The sequence below is a fragment of the Sciurus vulgaris genome (genome assembly GCF_902686455.1).
Source record: "Sciurus vulgaris genome assembly, chromosome: 8".
Lineage (NCBI taxonomy): Eukaryota > Metazoa > Chordata > Mammalia > Rodentia > Sciuridae > Sciurus > Sciurus vulgaris.
The window spans coordinates 95352325-95375123 of record NC_136468.1 but is presented as its reverse complement, the minus strand read 5'-3'; the positions used below and the strand labels follow the sequence as shown (position 1 = coordinate 95375123).

Sequence of the window (22799 nt, the reverse complement as noted above, 5' to 3'; positions counted from 1 at the left end):
TATAAAGAACTCAAAAAACTCTACTCCAAGAAATCAAATAATCCAGTTGACAAATGGGCTAAGGAAATGAATAGACACTTCACAGAAGAAGATCTACAAGCAATCAACAAACATATGGAAAAATGTTCAACATCTCTAGTAATAAGAGAAATGCAAATCAAAACCACCCTAAGATTCCATCTCACCCCAATTAGAATGGCGATTATCAAGAATACGAGCAACAACAGGTGTTGGCGAGGATGTGGGGAGAAAGGTACACTCATACATTGCTGGTGGGGCTGCAAATTAGTGCAGCCACTCTGGAAAGCAGTGTGGAGATTCCTTAGAAAACTTGGAATGGAACCACCATTTGACCCAGCTCTCCCACTCCTTGGCCTATACCCAAAGGACTTAAAATCAGCATACTACAGAGATACAGCCACATCAATGTTCATAGCTGCTCAATTCACAATAGCCAGACTGTGGAACCAACCTAGATGCCCTTCAGTTGATGAATGGATAAAGAAACTGTGGTATATATATACAATGGAATATTACTCAGCCATAAAGAATGATAAAATTATGGCATTTGCAGGCAAATGGATGAAATTGGAGAATATCATGCTAAGTGAGATAAGCCAATCTCAAAAAGCCAAAGGACGAATGATATTGCTAATAAGTGGAGGATGACACATAATGGGGGGGAGGGAAGGGTTAGTGTTAGGGTTAGATTTAGGGTTAGGGAGGGGGGCAAGTATGGAGGAAGGAAGTACTGTATAGAGGGTAAAGAGGGGTGGGAGGGGTGGGGGGAAGGGAAAAAATAACAGAATGAATCAAACAACATTGCTTTATGTAAATTTATGATTACACAAATGGTATGCCTTTACGCCATGTACAAACAGAGAAACAACATGTATCCCATTTGTTTACAATAAAAAAAAAAAACGATTTCTAATTTAATCATCATGGAAAGTCCCTTTTGAATTGCATAGGTTTCAGAGATTTGAATGTAGATAATCTGGGGGGGGTACAGTTTCAGTCAGCCATAATTAATAACCAAGTAAAAACAAATAAGGAGCAGGAAAATCTTTTTTAAAATTTTTTTAATTTTATTTTAATTAAAAATTATAAATTTACATAGGGCAATGTTGTTTGATTCATTCTGTTATTTTTTTCCCTTCCCCCCCACCCCTCCCATCCCTCTTTTCCCTCTATACAGTCCTTCCTTCCTCCATTCTTACCACCCTCCTTATCCCTAACCCTAAACCTAACCCTAACCCTAATGCTAACCCCTCCTACCCCCTCTTATATGTCCTCATCCGCTTATCAGCGAGATCATTCATTCTTTAGGTTTTTGAGATTGGCTTATCTCACTTAGCATGATATCCTCCAATTTCATCCATTTGCCTGCAAATGTCATAATTTTATCATTCTTCATGGCAGAGTAATATTCCATTGTATATATATGCCACAGTTTCTTTATCCATTCATCAACTGAAGGGCATCTAGGTTGGTTCCACAATCTGGCTATGGTGAATTGAGCAGCTATGAACGTTGATGTGGCTGTATCTCTGTAGTATGCTGATTTTAAGTCCTTTGGGTATAGGCCAAGGAGTGGGATAACTGGGTCAAATGGTGGTTCCATTCCAAGCTTTCTGAGGAATCTCCATACTGCTTTCCAGAGTGGCTGCACTAATTTGCAACCCCACTAGCAATGTATGAGTGTACCTTTTTCCCCACATCCTCGCCAACACCTATTGTTGCTTATGTTCTTGATAATTGCCATTCTAATTGGGGTGAGATGCAATCTTAGGGTAGTTTTGATTTGCATTTCTCTTATTACTAGAGATGTTGGACATTTTTTCATATATCTGTTGATTGCTTGTACATCTTCTTCTGTGAAGTGTCTCTTCATTTCCTTAGCCCATTTGTTGATTGGATTATTTGTGTTCTTGGTGTAGAGTTTTTTGAGTTCTTTATAGATTTGGGATATTAGCGCTCTATCTGAAGTGTGAGTGGCAAAGATATTCTCCCACTCTGTAGGCTCTCTCTTCACATTCTGATAGTTTCCTTTGGTGAGAGAAAGCTTTTCAGTTTGAATCTATCCCAGTTGTTGATTCTTGCTTTTATTTCTTGTGCTGTGGGAGTCCTGTTAAGGAAGTCTGCTCCTAAGCCAACAAGTTGAAGGTTTGGACCTACTTTTTCTTCTATAAGATGCAGGGTCTCTGGTCTGATTCCGAGCTCCTTGATCCATTGTGAGTTGAGTTTCGTGCAGGGTGAGAGATAGGGGTTTAATTTCATTCTGTTGCATATGGTTTTCCAGTTTTCCCAGCACCATTTGTTTAAGAGGCTATCTTTTCTCCATTGCATATTTTTGGCACCTTTGTCTAGTATGAGAAAATTGTATTTATTTGGGTTTATGTTCGTGTCCCCTATTCTGTACCATTGATCTACCTGTCTATTTTGGTACCAATGCCATGCCGTTTTTGTTACTATTGCTTTGTAATAGAGTTGAAGATCTGGTATTGCGGTGCCCCCTGCTTCGCTCTTTCTACTGAGGATTGTTTTAGCTATTCTGGGTTTCTTATTCTTCCAGATGAATTTCATAATTGCTTGCTCTATTTCTGTAAGGTACATCATTGGGATTTTTGAAGAGCGTGAAATAATGATAAATACTGTTTCTCACAATTAATATGATTGACTTAAGCTTTTTCCTAAAACAGACCATCTTAAAAGAAAACATTCCCTAAGATCCAACTATATACTGTTTGGAAGAGAAACCACTAAAACCAAATGATATCAAAGTTTAAAAACAAAGAAATGGTCAAAAGTATTACAAGAAATTTAATACTAAAAGAAGACTTTCATTACAATACTCGTATAATGCAAATTAGATTCAAAGCAAATGATATTACATATGATATAGGGATTATTTATATTAAAAAATATACAATATATAATGGTAATAGAATATTCATAAACTTAAATGTAACAAGTTATGTAACACTTATTTACATGTAATAAAACTAATAGTCCTACAGAGGAAAAATACATCATAAATGAACAGGAAAAGTTATACTTTATAATATAAGAATGAAACACATTATTGTAAAATATCTAGACAACATTTCAACAATTGGTTATATCCCAAACTACCAAGAAAGAAAACCACTCAATAGATTCCAAAAAGTAGAACTTATGCAATTCACATATTTTTAAAAACAAGCAATGAAGCTGCAATTAGTAACATGATTTTTTTTTAAAATACCACTTGGAAATTTAAACATCCTCATAATTAACTCAAGTCAAGAAGGAAATCAAAGTACAATTATAGTCAATTCATAAATGTCAACAATGAAAACTCTACATATCAACAACATATGGGATACCATTCGGAGAACAGATGGCAGCTTGAGGACATATGTCTGAATTCTCACTACCCCACCCCTTAATTCTGACAGAAATGACCTAGGAAATATGAAACTAAAGAAAATCTTGCACAGAGAAGTGAGATTTAAATGCTGGAAACAGAGAAATTTTACTTAGAAAAATGCCAGATTGGATTCATAAAAAGGAGGATTTCTGAACTGACTTAAGAAATAATTTCTAGAAAAATTTTATATTTACAAAAACACTGCATCTAGTACATAGAATTCCTAATTCACCATCTCCTACCTACACACTTTCACCTATTATTTGTGTCATGCATAAGTATGGTCCATTTGTGTAAACTGATGAATCAATATTGACATATTATTATTAACTAAACTCCATGGTTTTTATTAAGGTTCATTCTCATGTTGTACAATTCCATGCAGCTTGACAGTTTGTAATGCCATGTGTTTGCCATTATAGTATTTTACCAAAGAGTTTCAGAGATGTAAAATTTCCCTGTCTTTCATCCCTCCCCACTCCAAATCCCTGATCACCACTAATTTTTTTAACTGTCCTGTAGTTTTGTCTTTTTGAGAAGTAGCATGGTTGGAAGTCCACACTATATAACCTTTTTGTGTTGTCTTTTTAGCAATGTATATTTAGGATTGCTTTATGTGTTTTCATGGCTTGAGAGTTCATTTTTTAATTTATTTTTTATTTTTTTAAATTTGTTCTAGTCATACATGACAGTAGAATACATTTATGCGTTTTGATATATCATACATAAATAGAGTATAATTTCTCACTTTTCTAATTGTACATGTTGTAGATCATTTTGTTTTATCACTGACTGATACTTTATTGTATGGATGTACCAGTTTGCTTATCTGTGTTAATTAGCTTTTCATTGATATGACCAAATATTTTAGAGGAGGAAAAGTTCATTTTGGCTCATGTTTTTTGAAGGCTTCATTCAGTTCATGGTTGTCTGGTTCCATTGCTTTGGGTCCGAGGTGAGGCAGAACATCATGGTGGTAGGGCACAATGGAGGAAAGCTGCTTAGTTGTGGTGGCCAGGAAACTGAGAGACAATGTGAGAAGCCAGGGACCAGATATATAATTCCTAAGACATGGCCCTAGTGACCTACTTCCTCCAACCATGCCTCACCTACCTGCAGTTACCACTCAGTTAGTCTTTTCTAATGAATTAATACACTGATTAGGTTACTGCTTTCATAATACAATCATTTTATCTATGACCATTTCTGCACTGTCAAATCTGAGACTTGAGGGACATCTCTGATCCCCCAAAGCTTATATCCATCTCACTGTGCAAAATACACTTAGTCCATCTCCAACAATTCCCATCGTCTTAACAGTTCCAACATTTCTCAAAAGTCCAAGTTCAAAATCTCTCCTCTGATACTTAAGGCAAACTCTTGGTTGTGAGCCTCTATAAAAATCAAATTATATACGTCCAATATATAATGGTACAGGGTGAACATTTCCATTCCAAAAGGGAGAAATAAGGGTAAAAAAAGAAGGATGAAAAAGGTAAAAAGAGAAGAGGATGGAACCCCAAGACTGAAGCCCGGCCAGGCAAACATTTTCTGTAGCTTTGTCTCTGGGACATAGGCAGCAAAATGTGATCTCCAAAGCACTTGTGCAGCCCGTGCATTTGTCTGTGCTTGTTTTAGCCCACGTGGCCTCTCTCTTAGGCTGGCTCTGTTCAAAACCAGCAGATTTCCTTGGAAGACTTTTTACCTTACTGGCTTCTTTTAATCCCAGGGACATCCACTGAAGCCCAAGCCTCCTCTTCATAGCTTCATGCATCGACTTCTCAGGGGCTGGCATCTCAGGCCTTCCTTTCTTGGTGGAAGCCTCCATGAGCACTTAACTTCAGCATCCTCACCTCCTGCAGAATCATCACCACATTGATGAGGCCAAGATCTGCTGCCAGCTTGAACAGTAGTTGGGCCTCCTTGAACAGGAGTGCCTGGGTGACTGAACATGGTGAAACAAATCCTGAAGAAACATTTTTTACTTCTTCCCTCTGTGTGAGCAGTATACTTCCAATGTCTCTTAAGTGAGTTATCTCTTCTACACCCTTGAGTCTGCAATGATGATTCCTGAAATTTTTCCAAGGCATTGTTTCATTGTCTCTGTGTGAAATACTTGCTATTACTTTACAGCAAACCCTAGCAAATCCTTTGACCCCAACATTACATGTGCTTCTTCTCTGGCCAAACTGCAAGTTTTTCCCAAACTTTCCTCTCTTATTTTGCTTCCAAGCCTCACAGTATCTGCATAAAAGTTCCCAGCAACACTCATGCCACCACCTGAATGCTGTGCTGCCTTGAAATTTCCTCTGCCAGCACATCATCTTTATTTTTTAAATTTCTTTTTAGTTATATATGACGGTAGAGTATATTGACATATTGTACATACATGGAGTATATCTTATTTTAATTAGGATTCCATTCTTGTGGTTATACATAATGTGGAGTTTCACTGGTTGTGTGTTCATATATGAACATAGGAAAGTTATGTCCAATTTATTCTGCTCTTTCCTATTCCCATCCCTCCTCCCTTCCCTTAAATTCAGCATCACAGAAAGTCTCAGAACATGGACAAAATGTAGACAACTTCTTTACCCATAATGTAACATGAAGGGTCTCTAAACCAATTTCCAATGGAGTTTCTGTTACTTCTGAAACCTCATGAGCACAGTATTTACTGTTTGCATTTCTATAAGCATTCTGGTCTTCTGAGATCTCACCAGAATTGTCTATTAAGCTTTGCTTACAACATTCTAACTTTTTCTATCCTGCATATCCAAACTTTTCTAAATTCCTTCCAGGTCCAAGGGCTTCTGGACCATAAGGTTAGTTTAGTTAAAGCGACAACCCCATTACTTGGTATCAATTTCTGTTAGTCAGCTTTTCATCAACGTAACCAAAGTACCTGAGAAGAAGAACTAAGAGTAGGACAAGTTTACTTTGGGTTCACAGTTCAGAATTTCCATCCATGGTCAGCAGACTCCATTGTTCTGGGTGGAGTTGAGGTAGAAGAAGCAGAGAGGGAGGAGCCAGAGGGACAAGATATAATCCTCAATGGCAGGCCCTGAGTGGCCTTCTTCCTGTAGCCATGTGTCACCCAGTTAGTCCATTTAAATTATGAATTCATCAAATGGATGAATCCACTGATTAGGTTATAACTCTCACAGTAAAATCATTTTAACTTTAACCATTCCTGTTTTGTCTAACATGAACTTTTGGGAGTCATCTCATATTTATCATCCATTCAGATTTTGAGGGATATCTTGGTTTCTTACAGGTTTTGGTGACCATGAATGAAACTTTTTTTTTTTTTTTTTTTCTTTTTTGGTACCACAGTTGAACTCAGAGGCTGAGAGGCACTTAACCACTGAGCCACATCCTCTACCCTTTTTTATATTTTTTATTTAGAATTGGGGTCTCACTGAATTGCTTAGCATCTTGCTAAGTTGCTGAGACTGGCTTTGAACTCATGATCCTCCTGCTTCAGACTCCTGAGCCACTGGGATTACAAGTGTGACCACTGTGCCTGGATGAATAAAACTTCTATATACATTCCTGTGAAAATTTTTGTGTGGACATAAATTGTCAACTCAATTTCACGATACCTAGGATCACAGTTGCTGGATTGTATCATAAGAATATGTTTAGCTTTGTAAGAAACTGGCAATTATCTTCCAAAATGACTGTTCCATTTTGAAATCCCACTAGGAATAAATGAGAGTTCCTATTGATATACATTCTCTTCAGCATTTGGTACTGTTAGATTCTTTAAAAAAGTTTTTTAGCCATTGTCTAATAGGTGTGTATTTGTATCTCATTGTTTTACCTTGCAATTCTCTATTGACATATGATGTTGAGCTTCTTTTCGAATATGTGTTTCTCATCTTCTTTATTTTTATTTTATTTTTTTTAATACTGGGAATTGAATCCAGGGACACTTAACCACTGAGCCACATCCAAGACTTTTTTTTTTTTTTTTTTTTTAGTTTCATTTTGAGATAGGGTCTTGCTAAGTTGCTTAGAGCCTCTAAATTTGCTGAGGCTGGTCTTGAACTTGGGATTTTCCTACCTCGGCCTTATGAGTCACTGGGGTTACAGGCATGTACTATCATGTTCAGCTGCCATCTTCTTTAGTGAGGTGTCTGTTCAAATATTTCACCCATTTTCAAAGTGGGCGGTTTGTGTCCTTGTTGTGTATAAGAGTTCTTTTTATATTTTGGATAAAAGTCTTTTATGAAATATGTGCTCTGCAAATATTTTCTCCCATTCTGTGGATTGATTTTTCATTCACGTAAACAATTTCTTTTAAATAGCAGTTTTTAATTTTCATAAAGCCTAATATTTTAATTTTTTTCTCTAGTGGATTATGCTCTTGGTATTGTATCTAAAAACTCATGGACAAACCCAAGATCCCCTGGATCTCCTTCTATTATCTTCCAGTAGATTTTTAGTATGATGTATTATATTTTTATCTATATTGAGCTTTTTTTGCTGAAAGGTGGGAGGTCTGTGTTTCAACTAAGTTTTAATTACTTTTGGTGCTCATACAAATGGTATTTGTTTTTAATTTCAAATTTGATTTTTTCATTGCTGAAAACATTTGACTTTGCATACTACCCATGTATTCGTCAGTCTTGCTACTTTTGCCTATAGAGTCCACTATATATATATATTTTATATTTGTTAGTTTGTCTATTCTTTCAACTGTTACTGACTTTCAGTTCTACTATACGTGGTCTGAGAGCATAGTTTGTGATTTTCGTTTTTTTTACATTGTTAAGGTATGTTTTATGCCTAGTATGTATTTTATCTTGGTGAATGTCCTATGTGAGTTGATAAGAACATGTGTTCTGTGATTGTTGGATGAAATATTCTATAAATGTCATTTAAATCAACTTGATTAATAGTTAATTTCACTTCAACTGATGGTTTAATTCAACCATATCTCCTTTCATCCCTTTTAACATTGCTGTCATTCAATTCACTTATCTGTACGTATGGTTAAAAATTCATTATTATTAATATTACATTGAGATATTATCTCAGATCAATGTAGAATAAGCAAAATAAGCTCTGTTAAGTGGCACACACCTGTAATCCCAGTGGCTCTGGAGGCTGAGGCTGGAGGATCGTGAATTTAAAGCCAACCTCAGGAGAAGCGAGGTGCTAAGCCGTTCAGTGAGACCCAATCTCTAAATAAAATACAAAATAGGGCTGCAGAGGTGGCTCAGTGGTTGAATGACCCTGAGTTCAATCCCTGGTTTAAAGAAAGAAAGAAAGAAAGAAAGAAAGAAAGAAAGAAAGAAAGAAAGGAAGGAAGGAAGGAAGGAAGGAAGGAAGGAAGGAAGGAAGGAAGGAAGGAAGGAAGGAAGGAAGGAAGGGAGGAAGGGAGGGATGGTATTTCACTATTTCACTTTCATTTATTCCTTCTCTGATACTTTTCCTTTCTTTAAATGGATTCAAGCTTATAATTTTATTATCTCCTGATTTTTCTGAAGAATTTCTTTGAACATTTCTTATAAGGCAAGTTTATGCATGACAAATTTCCTCAATTTTTGTTTTTCTGAGTGCTTTTCTATTTTTTATTCAATTTTTATTTTTTGGCATTGAGTACTGAACCCACAGCTTCTTAAATGCTATACAGTTGCTCTATTCCCAAACCCTAGAAATTCTTATTAATATTGCTTAATAGGTAAGGTATCCCTCCTCTCATCATCTCTCAGGATTTTTTCTTTGACTTTAATTTTCTGTGATTTGAATATACTATGAGAAGTGGTATGTGTACTTAGTATTTACCTGTGATATTCTCAGAAATTCCTGAATTTGTGGTTTTGTGTCTGCCATTAATTTTGGAAAATTCACACTTATTATTAATATTGTAAATTCTTTTCCTGCTCATTTCTTTCATATTTTGGTGTTTCAATTGTGTGTATACTCCACATTGCACAATAGTTCAACAGTTCTTGAATTTTCTATTCTTTAAAAATAAACTTAATTTGCAGAGTATTTTTAGATTAACAGAAAAAATGAGCAGAAGTAAAAGAGGTCTCCCATAAACTCCCTGCCACACCATACAGAGAGCATTCCTCACTATCAAATTCCCACCCAAGAATGGTATATTTGTTATAACTGACAAACCTATTTGACACAACATTATCCTCCAAAGTCCATAGTTTACATAAGGATTCACTCTTGCTGTTATACATCGTAGGGATTTTGACAAACATATCGTGCCATGTGTCCACATTATAATTTCATTCCGAGTATTCATTGTGTGACTAGGCTACAGCTTATTTCTTCATTTGCTGAGGGACGTCTTGATTGCTTCTGAGTTTTGACAAGTATGAATAAAGCTACTATACACATTTATATGCAGGTATCTGTGTGGACATACATTTTCAACTCATTTGGGCAAACAGCAAGAAGCATACTTGCAAGATTATATGGTAATAGTAAAAGTTTTAGAATAAACTGCTGACATGTCTTCCAAAATTGCTGTACCATTTAGTATCCCTATGAGTAATGAGGAAAAGTTCTTGTTGTTCCACATTCTTAATAACATTTGGTGTTATTTATGTTTTTAGATTTTGGTCATTCTTGTAAGTGTACAGTTGTATCTCATTGTTGCTTCAATTTAAAATTCCCTGATGACATGATGTTGAACATCTTCTCATAAACTTATTTGCCATCTTCTTTGGTGAGTTGTTTTTTCACCTTTTTAAAGTGAGATTGTTTGTTTTCTTATTGAGTTAAAAAGTTTGTTGTATATTTTGAACCATAGTCCTTTATCAGACATGGCTTTTGCAAATATTTTTATACCGGTCTGTGTTTTGTTTTCTCATTTCCTGAAAGTGTTTTTTTACAGGGCAGAAATTTTAGTTTTAATGAAGTCTAGTTTACTTATTCTTTCTTTCATGGGTCATGGCTTTGGTGTCTTAACTATGAAATTATCATATACTTAAGGTCATCAAGGTTTTCTTCTATGCTATCTTCTATGAGTTTTATAGTTTTACATTTACATTTATGCCAATGATTCTTATTGGTGATGATACAATATATATAGATCTATTATTTTGCATATGAATATCTTCTCCTTCCAATACCTTTTGTTAAAAAGATGATCATTCCTCCATTGTATCACCTTTGCTCTTTCATAAAATATTACTTGACTATAATAATGTGGGCCTTATTTCTGGGCTTTCTATTCTGTCCCATTGATCTGTTTGTCTGTTCTTTGATCGGTACCAAACTATCCTAATTACTGCAGCTTTCTAATAAAGCTGGGTAGTGTCTCTCTTCTAACTTTGCTCATTTCCTCCAGTATTGTGTTGGCTATTCTGGGTCTTTTGCATCTCCGTATAAACTTTAGAAACAGTCAATATCCATAAGAATTTGTGGAGAGTTTGGTTGGGATTGAGCTGAATATATAGCTTAAGTTGGAAAGACCTGATATTTTGACACTATCGAATATTCCTATATAGACACAGAACAACTCTCCATTTATTTAGATTTTTTATGAAGACTTTCACTCAAAGTTCATCGTTTTCCTCATATATATCTATTACATATTTTGTTAGATTTTATGTAATTCATTTTTGGGGGTACTAGTGAAGGTTATAGTTTGTATCTGATTTCAAATTTCACTTACTCATTGCTGGTCTGCAGGAGGGCATTTGTCTTTCATATATTAATCTTATATTCTTCAATTTTGCTATGATTTCTTATTAGTTCTAGGAGTTTTTTTGTTAATCATTTAAATTTTTCTATATAATCATTTAATCTGTGAACAAAGACAGTTTCTTTCTTCCCATTGTGCCTTTTCTTTCTTTTATGGGTTGGATGTGAGGTGTCCCCCAGAAGCTCACATGTGAGACAATGCAAGAAGCTTTGAAGGATAAATGATTGGGTTATAGCCTTAACCGGGATTAACTGAGTGGTAAATGGAGGCAGATGGGGTGTGGCTGGAGGAAGTGGTTTATTGTGGGTGTGGCTATGGGGTATATATTTTGTATCTGGAGAGTGGAGACTCTCTCTGATTCCTCATCATCATGCGAGCTGCTTCCTTCTGCTGCACTCTTCTGCCATGTTGTTCTGCCTCACAGGAGCCTGGGGATTGAAGCTGGCCTTCTTTTGACTTAGACCTCTGAAATCTTGAGCTCTCTACTAAACTCTTCCTCCTCTACAGTTATTCTGTTTGGGTCTTTCAGTCTCAGCAGTGAAGAAACTGACTAAATCACTTTCTCTTTCTTTCATATTATCACATTATTTTGTACTCTCTGTAAATGTTGAAAAGGAGTGTGAGAAGGGGAAATTCTTGCACTGTTCTTGGTCTTAAGAAAGCTTCTAGTTTCTCACCATTACCTACTATATTAGTGTTTATGGTTTAGATATGAGGTGTCCCCCAAAAGCTCATGCATGAGACAATGCAAGAAAGCTTAGAGGTGAAATGATTGGATAACGGGAGTCTTAATCTACTCAGTATATTAATCCCCTAAACAGAGTGCTGATTAGGCATATAGGATGTGGCTGGAGGAGGTGGGCCATTGGGTTGTGGGTCACTGACTTTTGGGGTATATATTTTGTTCCCAGAGAGGAACTCTCTCTCTTTGCTTCTTGGTGTGATATCCTGAGCCACTTTCTTCCACCATACCCTTCTGCTATGATGTTCTGCCTTAGCTCGGGCTCTGAGGAATGGAGTCAGCTATTTATGGACTGAGATCTCTGACACTAGGTGCATTAAATAAACTTTTTCTCCTCTAAAATTGTTTTTGGCAAGTAGTTTGGTGGCAGTAATAAAAAAAACTGACTAAAACAGCTGATAGTTTTTTTTCCTCTCTTTTCATAAATATTATTTATCAAGTTGAGGAAGTTCCTCCCTATTCTTTGTTTGCTAAGTTTTTTTTTTTAATTGTGAATGTGTACTGTTTTGTTAAATGCCTAAATGCTTCTCCTAATCTATTGATATAATCTGTGATTTTTATTTAACCTGTAGGTGTAATGAATTATGTTAATTGATTTTTTAGTGTAGAACCAGACTTACATGCTTGGAGATAAACCCAGTTGGTTGTGGCATATAATTATTTTTGTACACTCCTGGATTTGATTTGCTAATATTTGTTGAGTATTTTTGATCTATGTTTATAAGAGTTATTGATCTGTAATTTTCTTTTTTGCAATATCTTTGTCTGGTTTGGGTATTAGCATGAATCTTGCCTTATAGAATGATTTAGAAGGTACTGCCTCTGTTTCTGTCTTCTGGAAAGGCTAACAATTGATACAATTTCTTAACTAATTGTTTAATAGAATATAACAGTGAACCTTTCTGTATCTGGTGCCTTCTGTTTGGAAGTCCATTAATTATTTATTCAATAATTAGTTTCTTTAAGAAATATAAAACTATTCATATTGTCCAATACTTCTTATGTGAGTTTTGGTAGGTTGAATTTTAGAAATTGGTCTATCTTATCTACATTATCAAATTTGTGAATATAAAGTTGTTGCTCAAAATACTCCTTTTAATATTATGAGGTTTGTTTTGATGCCTAATTTTATTGTTTTCCAAATTAAAATTCATGTGTTTATGTATAGTTATCCCTCATTACCCACAGGCGATTAGCTTTAGAACCCTTCCACAGATATTAAAATCCTTGGATATTCCTTGTATTAAATGTTCCTTATATTAAATGGTCTAGTATTTGCAATATAACCTACATTGATTCTCTCACAGCTTTAGTGATTTCTAAATTATTAATAATACTTCATACAATGTAAGTGCTATGGAAGAATTATTATACTGTATTGTTTAAGAGAATGATGGCAAGAAAAATCTGTATATATTCAGTACAGGTGGAATTTTTTAAACAAAATATTTTTATCCATGATTGGTTGAATCTGTGTATGTGAAAACCTTAGGTGCAAAGGACCAACTGTGTGTACACATTCAGTTATTTACAGATCTATGCATTTATTTATGTCAACAGATTTATTAAAGTATAATTTCTATTTTAAAAGCTGTATGTTTAATTTATATGATTTGATGCATTTGAACACAAGCTAGAAATTATTCATATTCCATAACTGAAACTTCATACCTTTGAGCAACAGTTTCCCCTTTGTCTTGGAACTCCTCTGTCAATATCATTCTGTTCTCTACTTCTATGAGTTTGGCTATTTTAGGTCTTTATATCAGTGAAATCATGAATTATTTGTCATTCTTTCACAGGCTTATTTCACTTAGCACAAGATCCTCCAGATTCATCTGTATTGTTACAAATAGCAGGATGTCCTTTTTATTTAAGCTGAACAATATTTCTTTCTATGTATATACCAAATTTTCTTTATCCTTTCATCTGTGATAATTGTACATAATGCTATGAACAACTTAAGGTGCAGGTATCTCTTCAGCAGTACTGAAATTAATTCTTTTGGATATACAGCCAGAAGTAGAATTGGTCCAATTCTATTTTCAAAAATTTGAGGAACCTCCATACTGTTTTCCAAAGTGCCTACACCATTTTATGTTTCTACCAACAGTGGTTACAAACATCATTTTTTCCCTTCACCTCCTTGCTAAGACCTGTTAATTTTTGTCTTTTTTATACTATTCATAACAAGTATGCAGTAATATCTCATTGTGGTTTTAATTTGCATTATCCTGATGATTAGTAATGTTGATCATCTTTTCATATGCCTGTTGGCCATTTATATGCCTTCTTTGGCGAGGTATTTATTCAACCCTTTTGCTCATTTTAATTGATTGTTTTTTCATTTTTGAGTTGTAGAAGTTTCCAATATATTGGGAGTATTAATTCTTTGTAATACACAGGGTTTACTGATGTTTTTGATTGCCTTTTCACTTTGTCCTTTGCTAACTTTGATGCACAAAATCTTTTAGTTTGACCTGCTTGTCTACTTTGATTTTATTGCCTGAGCATTTGGTGTCACATACAAAAATCATTATCACAGTTTATTCTCTGTTTCCACGTTTGATTTTTTTTTTTTATTCTGAACTTAAGGGAGATCACATATTCTTTGTCTTGCTGTGCCTTGCTTATTTTACTTAACCTAATATCCTTCAGTTCACCCATATTGTGGCAGATAGTAGGACTTTCCTCTTTTTTAAGGCTGAATAGTACTTCATTGTGTATATATGTCACATTTCTTTATCTGTTCATTGATCAATGGGCACTTATTGATTCCATGTCCTAGGTATTTTGAAAAATGCTGAAATGAACATGAGATTCATGAGATTCTGGGCATCGCTTTGACATAACTAGTTTCATATCCTTTGAATATATACTCAGAAGTGGAAATGCTGGATCATATTGTAGTTCTAAGTATAATTTTTAAAGGCTCCTCTATACTGTTTTTCATAGTGGCTTCACAATTGTACATGCCTACCAATATTCTCCAAGGGTTCCTTTTCTCCACATCTTTCATATTCTGTTTGCCATCTATATGTCTTCTTTGGAGAAGTGAGTACTTAAGTCATTTGCCTGTTATTTAATTAGCATTTTTTCTCCCTTATTGTATTAGCTTTCAATGGCTATAATAAAACATTTGGCACAGACTAACTTTATAAGAAAGGAGGTTTATTTAGTTCATACTTTTGGAGATTCAAAATCCAAATAGCATGGTGCAGATGGAAGATGGTCGAGCATTTGTGGAGGAAGAATCACATCTTGAATGAGAAGAATTCTCATTCAAGACTAGGTGGGTCCAGGCTTGTTTCTATTATGATAACCCTCTCATGAGAACTAGGGGTTTACAAGAGGTCTACTTCCAAGAGCACAGTATTAAGAACCCAATATCTCCTGCTAGGCCCACATCTTGAAGTTTCTACCATTTCCTATACTGCCACCCTGAAATACATTCACATTAACCCTTGGAGGACAAAATTGAACCATATCCAAACTATAGCTCACAATATTGAGTTGCTTGCAGTAATAAAACCTTTATCAGATGTATAGTTTGCAAATATATTCTCCAAATATGTAGGTTGTTTATTCATTCTGTTGGTTGTTTCCTTTGCTGTGCAGAAGATGTTTAGATTGATGTGATCCTGTGTATCTACTTTTGCTTTTGTTACTTGTGCTTTTAGGACCATATTCAAATAATCCATAACTAACAAATGTTATGGAGATTTTCTGTTATGTTTTCTTCCAGAGGTTTTATAATTTTAGGTTTTATGTTTCAGTCCCCAATTTGTTTTGAGTTGATTTTCAATCATGGTGTGCAGTAAGAGCCTAACTTCACTTTTCTGCATATGAATATCCAGTTTTCCCAGGAAGATTCACTGAAGAAAATATCCTTTGTTCTATGTTCCGGGTGACTTAGTAAAAATGAATTAACCATAAATATATGTATTTATTTCTGGAATCTCTATCCTGTTTCTTTGTTCTATATGTTGGTTTTTATGCAAATGTCATGCTGTTTTGATTATTATAACTTTGTACTGTATTTTGAAAGACAGTGTGATGTCTCCAGCTTTTTACTTCTTACTCAAGCCTGATTTAACTATTTGGAGCTTTTGTGGTTCCCTATATATTTTTCCACTTTTGTGAAAAATATTGTTGGAATTTTGATGGGAGTTACACTGAATCTGCAGACACTTTGGGTAGTATAGACCATTTTACCAATATAAATTATTCTAATACAGGAACATGATATATCATTCCATTCATTTGGTATTTTTTCCTACTTCCTTAATCAATGTTTTATAAATTTCAGTGTACAGATCTTTTACCTCTTTGGTTAAATTTATTCCTCAGCATTTTATTATGCATTTTGTAGCAATTATTTTCTTGATTTCTTTTATCAATAGCTTGTTGCTATGCATAGACAATAATATTCACTAGTGTATACTAATAGTATATGCTGCTGATTTTTGCAAATTGATTTTTGTATCCTTCAACTTTATTAAACTTGTTCATTAATTTTAATCTTAATTTTTTTTGGTGGAGCCTTTAGAGTTTTCTACATATAAGATCATATTATCTGCAAACAGAGTCAATTTTACTTCTTTATTTCTGATTTGGAAGACTTTTCTTTCTTTCTGTTGCTTAATTGCTAGGATTCTAGTACTATGTTGAATAGGAGTGGTAGGAGGAGACATCCTCATCTATTCCTAATCATAGAAAGAAAGCATTTAAACTATTACTATATACTATACTATAGTATAATGTTTGCCATGACCTCATCATGCATGGCCTTTATTGTGTTTAGGTATTTTCCTTCTATAGCTAATTTGTTGCACATTTTTTACATGAAATGATGTTGAATTTCATCAAATGCCTGAAGGTCAACCACAGGTAAAAACTTAGGACCTTCTCTGTTTCTTTGAGAATACTGACATCATCACTGGCATGTATTTGGTCTTTTAGAATCTCAGGAATATGTCAGATATTTTCAAAACCCCCATGGATAGCTCATTATCCAGCTTATGATTTTAAGATTTGATTAGACTATTGCTTTCCTCAATAGCTACCCAATAATTCATGCATCTGTGAAGCTAATTGATTGCATGTATTTGTTTTTTCTAACTCTCAGAGGGAAAAGGGTTTCACAGTTGGCAAATAAAGTAAAATATAGATAGCCTTGTCAGTGAGTTCTTTCAGGGATCTTCAGGAATATTACATATTGGCAGATTTTTAAGAATGAAGCCTTGAAAGAACTTTGGCCATGTTCTGCTCTCTCTAGTGGCTGCCAGACTGTTTTTGCTGTGAATGAGGACTGTTAATTTTCAAGGCTACAGCAGAGCTAGATACTGTGGGATGAGAATAATGCAAGCTAATATACCACAAAGCTAAATTTTCCTTCTAAGACTCAGTCATTTTCTTGAATAAATGCTCCCTTGGTTGCTGCAAGCTTTTGGTTAATTTCCAGAGTTCTTAAAGATTTTATTCTCACAATTTTTGTCAGTTTTCTTGTTGCCTTGGTGAGGAGAGAATTATTCAGAATTTCTTTGCTATGTTTTGTTATGCCACCAAGTTATATTTTATATATAGTATTATTTTAATGGTCATTGTAAATATAGTTAGAAGAAATGTTATTGACATGAATATTTCTGAGTAAAGAGGACATTTTTAAGTGTCAATAGGAAAAAAAAAATGGTTTATAATATGCTCTTCAAAAATGTAGGAGTGGTTGCCAGCCTCTAACACGTCCCCAGTAATTCTCACTTCCTGGTTTTGGTCTCTCTTGTGATCCTCTTCTTCCCCATACTGATTCAGAACTGACTTGTATGACCAAGAGAACAGTGTAGCGGGGATGGTGTTGTGACTTTAGAGACTAGTTCATAAAATAAATGGCCACTTCCACCTTGATCTTGGAAAAGCCAGTTGCTGTGTCGTGAGGACCCTTAAGAATAAATACCTCTGGAGAGGTCTGTGTGGAGAGAAGTTGAATGTTCTACCAAGAGCAAGCATTAACTTGCCAGCTGTTTGAGTGACCACCTTGCAAATGAAGTGTCCAGCCCCAGTCAAACCTTCTAATGATTGTAGGCCCATGAAACATCTGGCTGAACCAGATGACAAGTCATTTATCCAGACTTGCCCAATCACACTGTTCTTGAATTCTTGGCTAATAGAAACTGTGAGGAAAGAAATATTTATAGTTTTAAGCCACTAAATTTTGCCATAATTGTGTCTCAGCAGTTGATTGCTAAGACAGTAAGCAGTGGAAGCACATTTATCTACAAGGAGGTACAAATCCTTAAGAAGAAATTGAAGTATTTTTAAAAAATTACTCCAGAGAAAGCACCAATCTCATATAATTTTAGGGATTTTATACCTACCATGCTTTCAAAGTTATATTTAGAGCAAAAAAAAAAAAAAAAAAAAGATTAAAATTGGAACTACCCTCCATTTGTTTTCTGAATAATGGAATAACTCTATTACTAAGATAAAAATGATGAAACAAATAAAAATCACAATTTATTTTATGAATACTGATACAAAGATCTTGAACAATTACACAAAAATGTGGTATCTACTATGGGGTTCCAGAAATGCATTATATAGCTACAGAACTGCAATAATATAGACCTGAAGTACTGGGATCAGAGTAGAAATGCATTACTGGAAAATAATTTTAAGATTTCAGAAATTTTGTTATCCTTTCACCTAAGAGGAAGTGAGTAGTTTGTTGCATAGGCATACAAAACTTTATGTTATTTTCCTTAGGAAAAATCCACATGTTAACTTTGGTGTTAGTTCATCCCATCACATCTGGAAGGTGCTACATACCTGCAAATAGCGGACCACTCGGCAGACAAGGTCAGGTGCCAGGAAGTCTCCAGTGAATCTCCAAATAATATCTGTCAAGATGTTGACCAGTCCTGTGAAAGAGTCTAACAAAAACACAGTGATTAATTTCAGTCTTCCTTATATTTGTGGCTATGCTGCAGTAGAAATGGATTCCTGGGGATATTTTTTTCTCTTGGTTTGTCAGATGTCCACTGACAAAAATTAAGGCAAATAGGAGGCCCTTGACTTTTATTATTTGAGTTTGTTACAACTCAGATGTAACCACCTAGGAAGGATTTCAGCAATGACTGAAGCCGAATCAAACTAATCATAGAGTTGATCTTTTAAATCGCAGAAGAATTTTGAGGGGATCTGGTCCTGTTCCAAGCAAACACTGTGTGAGAATCAGAAGATAAAATCGAGAAAAGCAATATGTTTACCATTTGGAGCCACCCCCACTAACCCTCCCCTTCTTATGCTCTTTATTTTACAACTTAGACCTTTTATCTCCCTACCCTCAATTCCTCTGCTTTATCTTCCTTTTGACATCTGTACTTGGAAAAATTGAAGTGCATGATCTATCAATTTAATTAAATTGCTTGGTTAGACTATAGGGAACTGAGGCAGAGGCCAAGGATTTTGTTATTCTGTGGGCCGCTGCTCTGCACTCAATCCTGTAGTTATAGACTATACAAGTTGTACAGATGTCTACAAAAGAAATGGCAAACTATGATAGCGGTCTAAAAAGTCCCTCTCATCCCTCCATGACAGATGCCACTAATAGGCTATGTGATCCTGAATCTTTTACAAACCAGAGCTTCAGGGATTACCTACTGACTGACGGTTAGAACTGGAACAAAAGACTGTAGAAGCAAGAATTCATTGACTTTTTCAGACATGGGATATGACAACCTTACAAGGACTCCAGATGCAGGGCAAATTTATTTCTAGGATAGCTCTTAGAACCCTGGAGAAAGTGATGGTCCCTCCTAAACAAATGGTAATTCTGAAGTTGCTCCCATAGATAGTAAAGAATAAAATAGTTGAAGGAAATGGACATGGATACACTCTGTGAAACTAGAAGATTCCCAAAGTAATCTTTTCCATGGGAGGGCTTCAGAAGACACATATACCATTCATTAGGGCTACCAGAGTGGTGAGAGGAACACCAGTTTTGCCAACTAGTTCAGTGGTGCTTCTATCACAGGCCAGGGTGGGCAGTAGGAGAAGTGGTTACAGATCCAGACCTTGCAATACTCTGGTACAAATTGTAATGATTCCCCTAGTCCTTCCAAAAAGGCCTCATGAGCATTTGTTTGGGTAACTATACACTAAGGAAAGAGGAATACACAGATATTTAGAAGACTGTTAGACACACTATCTGAGTTAACATGAAACCCAGAGATCTGAGTGTTATTATGGCCCCATTGTTAGAGTAGAATGTTATGGACCAGGTAATAAATGAAATCCTGGCTACAATAGCATGGTTCACTATGTCTTCAGCCCTTCTCATTAGTCATTCCTCCAGTTCTTAAAGGCTTAATTGGAATAGATATACTTAGAAGTTCAAGTAACCCATATTGGTTCTTCCATCAGGAAGACCAAGGTAAAGTCCCCTGTTTGGTCCTTGCAGAAAACTAGGTGGATCCAGAAGAGTAACTATAGATGGACACAAACGCAAACAAATAGTAGTCCTGATTGTGCCTGTGGTAACAGATGTGTTACCTTTACTAGAATAGATTATTATGGTTTCAGGTACATAGTACATAGGAATTGATTTAGAAGAGTGTTCTTTTCTAATTTGATTAGAAAAGAGGATCAGAAAGAGTTTTCATTATTGTGGAATAGATAGTGATATTCATTTACTATTTTGCCCAAGGCTATGTTAACTCTCTTAAGATCTGTCATAATAGGGTCTGAAGAGACCTGGACCATCTGAAAATTCTGCAAAATATCATTTTGACACATTTATATTGATGACATAACTGTGAAGAACAAGAAAGAGATGTCTAGTAAAGTAGAGTCTTTGATAAGAAATATACACTCAAGTTGAAAGATAAATTCTGAGAATTCAGGAACATGTCACATCAGTAAAGTTTTTAGTGGCCCAGTAGTGAGGGACTGTGAGAAAATTCACCATTCCATTCCCAAGTAACAAATAAATTATTGTGTCTTATGTTTCTTACCTTAAATAAGGAAGCAAGACATCAATAAGGTATCTGTTTTGGGAGGCAATGTATTGCACATCTAGGAATTTTACTTTGAACCATTTACTGGATGGCATGGAAGTCTGACAGCTTTGAGTGGGCCTAGAGCAGGAAAGGGCTTCATAGCTTGTGTGGACAGCAGTAAAATAATCCTACTACTTGAGACAAATAATATGGCAGAATCTACAGTGTGTTGGAGATGTCCATGGAGAAAGGTATAGTTTGGAGTTGATGGACATCTAAGTGGGAGAATCAAAATGACCTCTGGACAAGGCCAGGTCAATTGTTGTCTAAAATTAATATATTAAAAAAAAATTCCTGAAGTATTTCTGAGCTTTAGTAGAGATTAAATGCTTGATATTAGGGCACCAAATGTATTTGGAACTGAAACTGATCATTATGAGCTAGATTTTGTTAGATATACTAATTTGTCAGGTCAGATGTATGGATTCAACACCATCCATTAGAAGATGGGTATTTTAGTTAGATTTTTCATCACTGTGACCAAAGGACTCAAATAGAACAATTTAGAGGAGGAAAAGTTTATTTGGTGCTCATGGTTTCAGAGGTCTCAGTCCACAGATGGCTGACCCTTTCTCAGGGCCCAAGGTGAGGCAGAACATCATGGTGGAGGGGTTTGGTGGAGGAAAACAGCTCAGGACACATGGCACCTGAAAGCAGAGATTGATTACTCACTCCACAAAAACAAAATGTAAGCCCCAAAGGCACTCTCTCAGTGACATGCCTCCTCCAGCCACACTGCCTGCCTATGATTATCACCCAGTTAATCCATTCAAGTGAATTAATGTGTAAGGCCCCCAAAAAGGAAACCCCAACTCTGTCCCATGGATGGACGGCAACCCCAATCAACCGCAGGAGGCGTCACTTGATGCAAACCGCAAGAGGTGTTTATTCCAGCGCGCTGGGACCCAACTCGAGGAGTCGAGTCCCTAGCAGAAAATCTTGTAGGTTTATAAAGGCAGAAACCACACATCGGGAGGGGTCACACATGAAAGGGGGAAAAGGGGGAACAAAGCTGCCAGGAAATTTCAAAGGGGGTCTGGGTTTGCTGACAACATGTTTCACAATGTTTTACAACAGGCTGTAGATTCTGGTCAATAGTTTCTGGTAATCCTACTGTTTGAGCACTATCTGGCTATCAGGCTCAATTTACTCTTTTACTCTCTGTTTGGGAACAGAGAACAGCTTTAAGGGCTTTGTTCCCATTACTGGGAGGGAAACCTTAGGGAGTTGAGATAAAACAGACAGCTTAAAAAAATGTCCATTCTTTCATTTCCCCATTTTCTTTTCTGGTAAGTTCTAATCATGGAACTTCTGTCTCTATATACTCTTCTCCAAAGCTATTTCCTTGGCGGAGGGACTGGTATTGTTGCCTAAGCATTAGTACCTATACAGCATTTACTCTTTCCCTGATGAAGGTGACTAGGTGATTTCAGGCAGGCAAGAGCTCAGGGGGCGGGCCACCAATTAGCAGCCCCTTGTTTGCAGTCCTTGATAAACAGTCCTTGATAAAGGCAGGTAAATTTGGTAATCAATGGGCTCCGGAGATCCTTGACATTCCATTCTTCCAGGGGCAGTCTCCAACTTCCAGAGGCAGATGATTTTATGGCCATTTCCTCAATTTGACCTGATCCCCTATTTCTACACTAACTACCTGTTCCCAATTCTGGCTTCATTCCCCCCTCTAATCTCAGGAACTCCATGCTGCTGGGGAAGGAGGTCGATGACCGCTCTAGCTTCTTCGAGCTGGAAGTGGGTGGCGTGGGGCAAGCAGCTTGGAGTTCCTTTTCTAAAAATCGGGTCAATCAAGGGGTCCCAGGAAGAAGCCTGGTTGGGGAAGAGCAGTTTGTAAAGTCATCTGGGGGCAGCTGCTTCTATGATAGAAGAACAAAAAGACATGAGTACTGAAATGAG

At 35.9% G+C, this 22799-nt stretch overlaps 1 protein-coding gene across 2 annotated transcripts in view; it reads right to left on the bottom strand.

Moving 5' to 3' along the window:
* NPSR1 (neuropeptide S receptor 1) overlaps positions 1-22799 on the bottom strand; it is a gene marked incomplete at its 5' end in the record, with an annotated part of 195543 nt that overhangs the window by 33764 nt on the left and 138980 nt on the right. The window contains one exon of one of the 2 annotated variants that reach the window (XM_079151746.1): positions 18658-18761. The exons of the other annotated variant lie outside the window; for it this stretch is intronic. Within the exon in view, the coding sequence (XP_079007872.1) occupies positions 18658-18761 (104 nt within the window). The remainder of the gene's footprint in view (positions 1-18657; positions 18762-22799) is intronic. 2 annotated transcript variants of the gene reach the window in all.